Source organism: Impatiens glandulifera, chromosome 8 (genome assembly GCF_907164915.1).
Source record: "Impatiens glandulifera chromosome 8, dImpGla2.1, whole genome shotgun sequence".
Classification (NCBI taxonomy): Eukaryota; Viridiplantae; Streptophyta; class Magnoliopsida; order Ericales; family Balsaminaceae; genus Impatiens; species Impatiens glandulifera.
The window spans coordinates 6,934,657-6,947,779 of NC_061869.1; the positions used below are offsets into that span (position 1 = coordinate 6,934,657).

At 36.4% G+C, this 13,123-nt stretch overlaps 1 protein-coding gene across 1 annotated transcript; it reads left to right on the plus strand.

Moving 5' to 3' along the window:
• Nucleotides 1-11,291: 11,291 nt before the first annotated feature.
• On the plus strand, nt 11,292-12,110 carry LOC124912839 (secreted RxLR effector protein 161-like). The gene is made up of 2 exons (XM_047453483.1): nt 11,292-11,787; nt 12,058-12,110. Exons 1-2 carry the CDS (start codon nt 11,292-11,294, stop codon nt 12,108-12,110), a joined length of 549 nt encoding a protein of 182 aa, XP_047309439.1.
• Nucleotides 12,111-13,123: the final 1,013 nt, after the last annotated feature.

Sequence of the window (13,123 nt, forward strand, 5' to 3'; positions counted from 1 at the left end):
TGATAACTTCTGTTAGATTACCTCTAGGCTTGTATTGAACAACATTGTATACCCATTTGATATAGTGGATGATTTAAGTGGCCGAAGTGTCCCGTGGTTTTTACCTAATTTGGGTTTTCCACGTAAAATCTTGGTGTCCTGCTCTTTGTTTTGATTGTTTGATTGTTTGATGCTCAATTGTTTTGGCTGCTTATTTGATTACACAAAAGGGAAAAAGAATTGTTAGGCCTTGTTGTAGCTTGTTTATTTCTGAATTGCTAAACAGGTGCTATTATTCGATTTCTCCAACAGTTTTCCTATAAGGTACTTAGGAATTCCGTTAACCGCGAAACAGATCGAGATCTCACACTATAAGTCACTGATTGAAAAGTTAAAAAACATGATATCTGACTAGGGAGCGAAAAAACTTTCTTGGGAGAATCGAAATTATCAAAATAATGGTCATGGGCATAGTTGGCTACTGGGCGCAGCAAATGGTAATTCCGTAGAAGGTAATGAAGGATCTCGATACACTGATGAAGAACTTTATCTGGAGAAGTAGCGGAAGAGGAGGAAAAAACGTCAAATGGACCGCTCTCTACAAACCGAAGGACGAGGGTGGCATATGTTTGAAGAACTGTATCGAGTGGAACAAGGCTCTCACCTTCAAACATCTATGGTCTTTGGAGCGCAATCAGGAGTCACTATGGATCAAATGGGTGCATACAAGGTTTATGAAATACGAAACCAGCATCTAGACCTGCAAAATTCATGAAGGTATGAGCTGGTCTCTAAAAATGATTCTTAAACTAAGAAGCGATATTGCAGATCTTTATGACATCCGGTTAGGGCACGGGAAAGACACTCTATTCTGGCACGACCCCTGGTTCGAAAACCAGCCTATCATCCACAAGGAGGAGTTTCAAAATACCCGCACCAGAAGGGACCACATAGAAGTAGATTGGGCTCCTCTTGTATGGTCAACGAAGATTATCCCTAGACACCAGTTCATTCTATGGCTCGCCTTCTGGGAATGACTCAGCACTCATGATCGTATCAGTAAATATATGAGCATCCCAGACATGAACTGTCTTCTAAGTAAATGAAATGAAGAAACAATAGATCACTTATTTGGGAACTGTTGTATTGCTTCAGAGCTTTAGGACAAATTCTATAAAAGTCTGGAGCTGATCAGTTTCACGAGCGAATGGAATGAAATCAAAGATGCAACTCTACTCAAAGCCAAAGGAAATAGATTTGCAACAAGCGTGTTCAAGTGCGGCTTTGGAGCAGTGGTGTATAACATTTGGCAAGAACAAATTACAAGGGTATATGGAAGAACCCGTAAGAGCGTTGAAGAGTTATGAAAAGATATTGTATCGGATTGCAATGCCCTCGCGGGAACGTGGTCAAGAATTCCAAGCATGGAGCAGAACTGGAATATCTGTAGGAACTGGAATTTACCATTTTTAAACTCTCTAGAATTGAAAGCATTGTAATTAGATAATTAATTTACGTTTTTAGCTTTTTAGCTTTTATTTAGAATGTTACGACTTCAAAATCATTCTAGGCCTGTCTAGAATGATCTTTTAAACTCATGGTTTTTTCCCATTTCTGGAAATTTTTAATGAAATGACGCCTAAGTTGTTTTTCCCAAAAAAAAAGTTTACAAGGTCTTGCTGAAATATTGGTTTTGGTTTTTGGCATCAGCTCTGCGAAAACCCCCTGCGCCCACACACAGTAATAAATACTAAAATTTCTTTAATTAATCGATCAATTTATAAGGAAAGTGAGAAAGTAGGTGTAACATTTTTCTTTTAGTATAGGAATTAATATCAACCATGAATTTTTTGTGGTTTATATTAATTTCAGTTACATCACATTTATTCTACAGGTATGCTTATTAAGTTAGGTGTTTTATGTTTTTTTTTCTGAATTTAGATAGTTGTAATCCTTTTCATTTGTTGTAATCTTTTCATCTTCATCTTTGGCAATAAGAAATCTCTTGATAAAAAAATTAAGTAAAGTTAATTTTTGGAACCGGCCAGAAAAACTAAACAATTATCAACTTCTATGTGCAGGAACAGATCGAATTGGACAAACCGGCTGGAGCCTCACAAACCGGCTGAAGAACACTTCAAAGAAATCCAGTTCCAAGTGATCAAGTCAAGATCAGAGGAACCGGTTTCAAACATTCTCAGAGAGACCGGCTAGCAAAGACAAGTCTACATTCCAGTCGGACTATACTGTGTAAGAATCAACCGGAAACTAAAAACTACAAAGATGACGTAATATGACGAAATAGACGTGTCTTGAAGAGATAAACGAAGATAAGATCCGATCAAAAGCATGCGAGGAAAACAATGATGATTTTTTGATCCGACTTCGATAGCCGGAAGGTGCATGCCTGACACGTGTTCGAATCTGCAAACTGGCAACGTCATCTTTACCTGAGGAGTGTCTTCATGCTTGCCAAGTGTTGAGGAAGGTAAACGTGCAAGCAACCTCCCTGCACCGGCGTGACGCTGGATTAACCAATCCCACGGTGAGAGAAGAAAGTGACCGTTGGGATCATCCTCACTATAAAAGGAAGACGAAGCGACCTCATTAATGGCGACAAAAGTTACGAAAATCTCAGAGAGATAAAGAAATCTCACGCGCGATCCAAAACCGTTGTGTCATTTACCGGAAGCTTTGTTTGTTTGTGTTTGTGTTTGTGTTGTGTTGTGTATTACATCAAAACTGAATTGGTGTAACCGGCGAGTAGCGAGTTAGGCTCGACCGGCATTATAAGTGTTGTAACTTTGAAAGTTAGTGGAGATCCTTCTCATAACCTGAGAAGAATGGGTGTCGTAGGAGGGTTTGCTCCGAACATCCATAAAAAATCCGGTCTCGTGTCATTTCTTTTATTTCCGTCTTACTCACTATAAAAACCGAACTATTACCAACCTAAACATAATCCCTAATTAAACCGGTCCATATACTTCATCTAATCGATTCCTTGTTAATCTCATCAAACTAAGTCGCATACGTTGCTTCAGACCGAAACAAACATTTCTTCCCTTGAACCCGGTTCAAGAGTCTGTGAAAGTTTGCGAAGTGCTGAGAACGGTCATAGTCTCTAACCGGACTATCACCAAAGTGTGTTGTGTTGTTGTAAGGGGCCACCCTTCCAGAAACCGGAAACACCCCGGTCCTCCAAAGGCGTCCCCGATCCTAACATTTCTCTTCATCTATTTTTCTAATACTTCATTGTTTATCACATTCTTGCATTCCGCACAACAATTAGTATCAGAGCAGGTTAGATCCGATCAGATTATCACTATTTGTTTTATGGAGAGAAGATGTCTTCAATGAATCTGAAATCAAAAAATTCACAGGGCGATATAGTTTTGGTCTATGGAAGATGGAAATGCGAGCCTTACTTAAACAATAAGGCGTCTAGGCATCATTGTCAACAGAAAAGGCGAAGATAGTTGCAGGTCCAGCAAAAGAGTCTACCTCTAGTAAAATCACTCATGAGCTTGAGGTCATCGAAGAGAAGGCACACTCAACGATTTTACTCTATCTGGCTGATGAAGTGATTACTAATCTATCAGATGAAGATACCGCAATCGGTCTATGGTCGAAGTTAGAAGCTTTGTACATGACAAAGTCACTAACTAACAAGTTCTTATTGAAGCAACATATTTTCAGTCTTCGTATGCTTGAAGGTAAGTCTCTTTGTGAACATCTTGATAATTTAAACACTATGTTACATGAATTGAGAAATATAGATGTTAAGATCAAAGATGAAGATGCTGCATTAATTCTGTTGGTATCTTTATTCAACTCGTTTGAAAATTTTGTTCAAACGTTCGTTGTGGGTAAAAACTCTATAACTCTAGAGGAAGTTCGGTAAACACTTCATACTAGAGAACTACGTCATAAGGCGAGCGGTGAAATTGTAGACAGTCAAGAATCTGGGTTGAATGTCAGCCCAATCAACTACAAAGGGTTTGGAAATAAGAAGGATCAAAAATACAAATCTAAGGGCCCTAGTGCTAAAGACATCTGCAATTACTATAAAGAACTTGGTCATTGAAAGAATAATTGTCTTAAGAAAAAGGGAAAATATTTTAAGGTTTCTATAGCACATAAAGACAGAGACACAGACTCAGAAGAGGACATTGCCCATGTAGCTAACGCTTCTCTACACCCTATTTATACGTGGGTGTTGATTCAGGTGTTCATATCATATGAGTCCGAACAAAATATAGTTCGATACCTATGAAGATTATGATGGTGGAAACGTTGTCATGGGAAATGATGTCATATGTAGAACGGTGAGTATTGGGACTATCATGATTCTGATTGATGATGGTAAGATACGGACCCTAACTGGCGTTCGACATGTTCTTAAACTGAAGAAGAACTTAATATCTTTAGACATTTTAAATGGTAAAAGTTTAAAGTTTAGAGGTGAAGAAGGAACATTGTGCATCAGTAAAGGTTCAAAAATAATACTGAAAGGTATCAAACAGAATAACTTGTATATACTACAAGGTAAGACACCGACAAGTTCCGCTGTGGTCGCATCCAAACCTGTGAATCAGCACCATAATATAACCAAATTGTGGCATATGCGACTTGGACATATGGGGGAGAGGGGGATGCAAATTCTGTCCAAACGAGATCTTCTATCTGGCCACAAGGTTACCAACCTTGATTTGTATTAACACTATATTTTCGGGAAAAAGCATCGCAGTAAGTTCAGTAAGGGAGTTCACAAAATTAAGGGCACACTAGATATCCACTTTGATTATTGGGGTCCTACTCAAGTTGAAGGTATATGAGGTTATAGTTATTTTATAATATTCATAGATGATTACTCAAGGATGGCGTGGTTGTATCTTCTGAGACATAAGAGCGAGGTATTTTAAGACCTTTAAACATTGGAAGACACAAGTGGATAATCAAACTAGAAAGAAGGTTAAGAGGCTACGAATAGATAATGGACTTAAATTATGTTCACCTGAGTTTAATGAGTTCTGTAGGGATATGGGGATTGTAAGACATCACACTGTCCGAGGTACACCATAGCAAAATGGTGTAGCCAAAGGGTGAATCAAACACTGTTAGAGAGAGTTAGAAGCATGCTCTCTAATGCTGGATTAGCTAGAAAGTACTTAAGCGAGGTAGTCTTAACGGCTTGCTATCTGATAAATTGTGCACCACATACTGGGATTGATTACAGAATCCCTTATGAGGTATGGTCTGGTAACGTCGTTGATTATTCTCATTTGAAAGTCTTTGAGTGCACATCTTACTATCATATTAATGAAGGGAAGTTGGAACCAATAGCAAAATATGGTATTTTCATTAGCTATGGAGATGGAGTCAAGGGATATAGAATCTGGTCATCTTCTAAAGGTAGAATAATCCTCAGTAGGGATGTCACATTTAATGAGAGTTTATACTTAACTCCTCTATCAAGCCATCACTTTCTAGAGAAAATAATAATACCGAGAAACAGGTGGAGCTTGAGGTGGCTCTAGTTCAAGGGACAACTGACATGACACACGATACTGTTAGGATTTGTATCAACCAAATCCGACCAGCTTGAAATAATCTGTAAAAATGCAAGAAAGAAGAACACAAGAAGACACAAATTTATATTGCTTCACTCAAATTGAGCTACATCCACTTCAGCCACCACGAGATTTCACTATGAAGAAGAAAAAATACAGAGTTTTTGCCTCACACTTTATCTCTCTAAAATTCATTCTTTTTCTATATAAACCCTTAATAATCACATATTTATAGGGTAACATTTAGTTAATAAACCTAAATAATTCTTAGTCAGGCCCAAGCCCAAAACCAAATACAAACCCAATAAACTCTAATTAACACTTGTAGAGTTTATTATAAGTGTAGGCTCCATAACTCAACAATCTCCCACTTGAAGACTAACTTCATCATCTCTCGATCGGTGGCAGTTTTCCATCTGGTGTCTTAACGAAGAAGACCAACTGAAGTTGCACACAACTTCAGTTTCTCATTTGTCATAGCTTTCATCAACATATCAGCTAGATTCTCACTCCCGAGAATCTTCGCAAGAGCTAATACTCCATCTTCTAAAGTTGACCAGATGAAATGATAATGAACTTATATATGCTTCGTCCTGCCATGATAAACAAGATTCTTTGCCAAATTAATGACACTTTGACTGTCGCATCTCAACACATTTTCCTCATAGTCTTGACCCAATTCTAGCAAAAAGGGTTGTAACTACATCATCTCCTTAGAAGCCTCTGTCACAGCTACATACTATGCCTCACAACTAGAAAGAACAACAATCTTCGGTAATTTTGAAACTCAATTGATTGCAGTACTTCCCAGAGTATAAATGTACCATATTGTGCTCTTCCTACTATCAACATCATCACCATTATCAGCATCAACATATCCTTCCAAACCCATATTAGACTTTCGAAAACACAAAGCGAGACACGTACTTCCTCTTAAGTATTGTAGTATCCACTTTACTACTTCCCAATGTTGTCTACCTATGTTACTCATGAACCTGCTAACAACTCCCACTGCATGTGCTATGTCTGGTCTTGTGCAAACCATCGCATACATAATACAACCAATGGCAGAGGCATACAGAATAGTGGTCATGTAATTTTTCTCCTCCTCTGTTGAAGGCGACTGATCTTTAGATAGTCTGAAGTGACTAGCTAAGGGGGTAGTAACTGGTTTTGCATCATACAAGTTAAACCTACTAAGAACTTTCTTCACATATTCTTCTTGTGAAAGTTTGAGAACTTTTTCATCCCTGAAAATTCTCATCCCAATGATTTGTTTAGCAGCACTCAAATCCTTCATTGCAAACTTTTCAAACAACTCTTTCTTGAGCTTGTTAGTCTCATATAAACTTGCTCCAACAATCAACATAAAGGAGCAGAATAATGTACAATTTATCAAACCTCTTAATGTAGCAGCAATGATCAGCTTCACACCTTAGAAAATTGTTACTTTTCATGAAGCTATCGAACTTCTTGTATCATTGTCTTGGAGCCTATTTCAAACCATACAGACTCTTCTGAAGCTTACACACAAGCTCATCTTTTCCTTTGATTTCAAATCCTTCTAGTTGTCGCATATAAATCTCTTCATCTAAATCACCATGAAGAAAAGCAGTTTTGACATCCATTTGTTGAAGATGAAGGTCTTCTTTCACAATCAAACTCAAAATAGTTCTGATTGTCATCAATTTAACTACTGGAGAGAAGATCTCATTGTAGTCAATACCTTCTTTCTATTGAAATCCTTTCACAACCAATCTTGCCTTGTACCTCATGGTTTTATCATGTTCTTCTTTAATCCTGAAGATCCATTTGTTGTGAAGTGCTTTCTTTCCCTTTGGTAGCTTAGTGAGCTCTCATGTCTAATTCAACATCAAAGAGTCAATCTCATCTTTCATAGCAGACTCCCACTTAATCGATTCATCATATTGTATTGATTCCTCGTAACATTCAGGTTCACCTCTATCTGTCAACAAGATATAGTTCAGAGATAGAGACCACCTCTCAACTGGTTTTCGATTCCTTGATGATCTTCTCAACTGTATAATCGGTGTTTGTTGATTTACTTATGGGGCCACGCTCTCAACGATTTCATCTTCAATAACACATTGTTCTTCTTCGACAACCGGTATATATTCAACTGAAAATTCTCTCAAATCGACTGTACCAGTCTCTTCCAACTTGGAATCACCATCTGATGTCTTCCCATCACAATCTTTGTAGAGAACCTGTTCATTGAAGATAACATTTCTGCTACGAATGATCTTCCGATTTTGATTATCCCAGAAACGATAACCAAACTCGATATCACCATAACCAATGAGAAAATATTTATTAGACTTTGGATCAAGCTTGCTCTTATCACATTCATTAATATGAACATATGATAAACAACCAAACACTTTCAAATAAGAAATGTTTACTTTTTTATTGCTCCAAGATTCTTTAGGAATTCTAAATTCAAGAGGAACAAAGGGTCCCCTATTTATCAAATAGACAGCAGTATTAATAACTTCTTTCTAGAAGATTTTAGGCAGCCCTGTATGCAATCTCATGCTTCTAGCACGCTCGTTCAATGTTCGATTCATTCGTTCAGCTACTCCATTCTCTTGAGGCGTTCGGGGAACAATCTTCACCATACTGATCCCATTCACAACACAATACATTTTGAAATCTGAATTGATATATTCACCTCCGTTGTCGGATCTCAAGCACTTGACTTTATGATTTGTTTCATTTTTAACCAAAGCCTTCCATTTCTTGAAAATAACAAATACTTCAGACTTTTGCTTCATAAAATATACTCATACATTTCTTGTTGAATCATCTATAAACGTCACGTAGTATTGTGATCCGCCAATAGAAGAAACATGTGTAGGTCCCCATACATCAGTGTGTACCAACTCTAGTCTTTCTTTCTTGAGCTTCTTCCCAATCTTTAAGAAACTCACCCGTTTCTGTTTTCCAAGAATGCAGTTTTCACATAACTGATGTTTAACAAACTTCAGTTCTGGAATCTTTCCATTCTTCAAAAGAATTTTCATCCCTTTTTCGCTCATATGGCCCAACATGCAATGCCACAACTCACTATTCTTCGAGTCATCAACTACAGCATCAACTATTTCTCTGCAAGTTGAAGTCGTGTATAACGTTCCAGTTTTATGACCTCGAGCAACAACTATTGCTCCTTTAGTCACCTTCCATGCACCATTTCCACAACTAAAATTATGACCTTCTTCATCAAGTTGTGTAACAGAAATCAGATTGCGCATTAAACCTAGAATGTGTCTCACCTTATTAATCTTTTAAACAGAATCATTTGCCATCTTCAATTAGATGTCACCAATGCCAACAATATCCAGTGGCTCACCATCTGCGAGATAAATTTTCCCACAGTTTCTAGCCACATAATTCTCCATTAATTCTTTATGGGAAGTGGTGTGGAAAGACGCTCCCGAGTCTAAAACCCATTAATCTATCGGGCTATCAACAGAAAAAAGTAACACATCGGTGACAGTTTTTGTAGCAACGTTGGCTGCATCATTTTTATCATCACTGTTTCTCTTTGGTGCTTTGCAGTTCCTCTTCAAATGACCCTGTTTACCACAATTCCAGCACTCAAATGTCCTCCCAGACTTGGACTGACTCCTCTTGCTCCTCGACATAGATCTGCTCTTACCTCGGTTGAAATTTCTATCATTACCTCTTCCCCTTTTTTCCACATTCAGAGCAGAACCTTTGAACGTTTCACCAGAATCATTTTACGAACTTCTTCAGTAAGAATACGATCTTTAATTTTCAACAAATTTCAGTTTAGCATTTCTAACTGAATTACTAATTGCTGCCCTCATAGGTTCCCAACTATTTGGTAGAGATGCTAACAAAATTAGGGCACTAACTTCATCCCCAAAATCAATCTCAACAGATAGCAATTGATTCACAATTTTATTGAATTCATTCAAATGAGTAGTGACAAAAGTGCCATCAACCATTCTTAAATAAAAGAGTCTTTTCATTAAGTGTACCTTATTGTTAGCAGATGGTTTCTCATACATATCAAAAAGAGCTTTCATCAGACCTATTGTGGTCTTCTCCTTTGCTACATTGTGAGCAACCGTCTTGGCTAGCGTCAATCGGACAACTCCCAAAACCTGTCTATCAAGGAGTTTTCATTCAGCTTCATCTATCTTCTCTGGTTTCTCACTCAAAGGAACATGAAGCTTCTTTCCATAGAGATAATCTTCAATCTGCATTCTCTAGAAGGCATAATCTATCCCATCAAATCTTCCAATCCCATGTCCTATATTGTTCTCACTTGCCATTGTTTCCAATGCTCAAATCTAGCCTAACTTCTATGATACCAGTTGTTAGGATTTGTATCTCCCAAATCCGACCAGCTTGAAACAATCTGTAAAAATGCAAGAAAGAAGAACACAAGAAGACACAGATTTATAGTGGTTCGCTCAAATTGAGCTACATCCACTTCATCCACCACCAGATTTCACTATGAAGAAGAAGAAGAAATACAGAGTTTTTATCTCACACTTTATCTCTCTAGAATTCTATCTTTTCTATGTAAACCCTTAATAATCACATATTTATAAGGTAAAAATTTAGGTAATAAACTTAAATAATTCTTGGTCAGGCCCAAGCCCAAAACCAAATACAAACTCAATAAACTCTAATTAACATTTGTAGAGTTTATTATAAGTGTAGGCTCTATAACTCAACAATACTGATAAACCATTTGAGGAAGTTGATCAATTTGGAGTACCTAGAAGTCAATCTGACATTACTACACAGCCAAGAAGTCAAATTGAAACTCCTGAGAGGTTAATTTATTCAATCGAGGGAAGAAAGATCTCAACTAGTCTTGGAAGTAAGACAATCAGTCCCTTTATGAATGATACAAAAGAAATGGTAAGTTATGCACTTCAGGTAACTAAAAATGTCATACATAATGAGCCATCTTCTTACAATAAAACTGTTAATGGTGGTGATTCTGCGCAATGGATTACTGCCATGTGTGAGGAAATAGAACCACTTCACAAGAATAATACATGGGAGTTGGTTACTTTACCTAAGGGGAGAAGAGTTATAGGGTGTAAATGGATTTTCAAAAGGAAAAATGAAACCTCTAATGTTGAAGGGACCAAATATAAAGCACGATTAGTTGCTAAGGGATTCAGTCAAAAGGAAGGCGTAGACTACAATGAGATATTCTCACTTGTAGTCTGACACACTTCTATTAGGGTACTACTAGCTATAGTAGCACATCATGATCTGGAACTCGAGTAATTAGACGTGAAGACAACTTTCTTACATGGTGAGATTGAAGAGGATATATTAGTGAGTTAGCCTGAAGGGTTTCTTGTTCCTGGTAAGAAAACACATGTTTGTAGTCTGAAGAAGTCTTTGTATTGACTTAAATAGTCTCCTCGACAATGATATAAGAGGTTCGGCAATTTCATGATTGAACATGGTTACAATAGGATTGCATATGATTGTTGTGTCTGTCACAACAAAATCGGTGATGATCCTTTGATTTATTCACTCATGTATGTAGACGACATGTTAATCGCAGCCAAGAAAATGTCGGAGATTCAAAAGATGAAAGACCTTCTCAATTACTAGTTTGATATGGAAGATCTAGGTGGAGCACGAAAAATTATGGGCATGGAAATAGTAAGAGATCGAGTTCAAAAGAAGCCATTTCTTTCATAGAAGAGTTATATTTTGAAAATGTTGTCTCATTTTGGGATGAGTACATCAAAGACTCTCAATACTCTTGTAGCTGTTACTGATCATTTGTTTGCATTCGCATCCCAGTTTGAAGCTAAGAAGTTATACATGTCTCATGTATCGTATGCTAGTGCGGTGGGTAGTTTAATTTATTCCATGGTATGCACTAGACCTGATATTGCATATTCAGTTAGTGTTGTTAGCAAGTTTATGTCTCGACTTGGTAAGGAACATTGGCAAGAGGTAAAGCGATTATTTTGCTATCGAAGAGGCACATCCGATGTTAGTCTAATTTATGAGAGTAATAACCAGTGTCTCGTAACTAGTTATTCGGACTTAAATTATGCTGCAGATATCGATGGTAAAATATCAATGAATGGTTATGTTTATACCCTTGGTGACTCTGTGGTTAGTTGGAAGGCAACATTACAGTCGACTGTGACGTTGTCCACTACCGAGGTTGAGTATATGGCGCTAACTGAAGCAGCCAAAGAGGGTATATGGTTAAAAGGATTAATTAGTGACCTTGACATCCATCATGATCAAGCAATTATTTTTTGTGATAGCTTAAGTGTATTTGTTTGGCGAAAGATCAAGTGCATCATGATAGAACCAAACATATTAATGTTCGTTATCATTTTCTTCATACTAAGAGGAGAATCAAGTTGAAGAAGATCAGCACATATCATAATCCTACTAACATGTTCACGAAGTCGGTCCCACTTAGAAAATTCACTCATTGTTTGGATTTACTAAATGTTGACAGTTGAAAGTAGCCTGATAAGGCTTTTCTTGTTGGGTGATACTAAGGCAAGGTGAAGATTTGTAACGTTTTACCTTTAGTATAATAATTAATATCAACCATCAATTGTTTGTGGTTTATATTAATTTCAGTTCCATCATATTTATTCTACAGTTATGTTTATTAAGTTAGGTGTTTTACGTTTTTTTTATGAATTTAGATAGCTGTAATCTTTTTCATTTGTTGTAATCTTTTCATCTTCATCTTTGGCAATAAGAAATCTCTCTTCATCTGTTTTTCTAATACTTCATTGTTTATCACATTTTTGCATTCTGCACAACCATAAGAACCATGAATATTAATGGATCATGGATCCTGGGTGAATTGAAAAGTGTTAGAAAGGTGAGTATGGAGTGGTTGTCAGGGATACAATTATTGTTTTCAATTTCCGAATCTTTATGTAGCGAGACACGAGAATAATATTTTAGTTAATAATTTAAATGATTTTAAAAATATATTACCTTTATATAAAAAATCTCAAATAACATACTTGTAAAAATAATTTTTGCTTAAAAATAATTTTTTCTTTTTATAAAGAGTTAAGATTATCCTTAAATTTAGAGCTTTCATTCCAATTTAAGATATTTTAAATGAGAATCTAACCTTATCTTTATTATTTTAAATACAAACTTTTATAACTTAAACTACTCTATTAACTCTGATAAGTTGCTTTACAAACTTATCAAATTGACTTATATTTATCAATAGTATGAACAATAGTTCAACTTTTAATAGCTTGGCCAAACTTTTCAATTAAATATATTTACATAAATCAATAATTTATTCAAATACACATGTTTTAAATATTTATATTGTGTTTTTTCATGTCTAGTATTAGGTGCAAAAAATAGTAGTATTATGGGTTCAAAATTAATGATGTGTCAATATATTAAAATAGAGAAATGATACTAGCAATAAAATAAGGCCGATTCCAACGTAGTTTGCCACATGTGTAGAGAGAGAATTTTTTTTCTAAATTTATTTCCCGCCGTCATTTCATCACTCTCAACTCTCTCCGAAGAAAATTTTT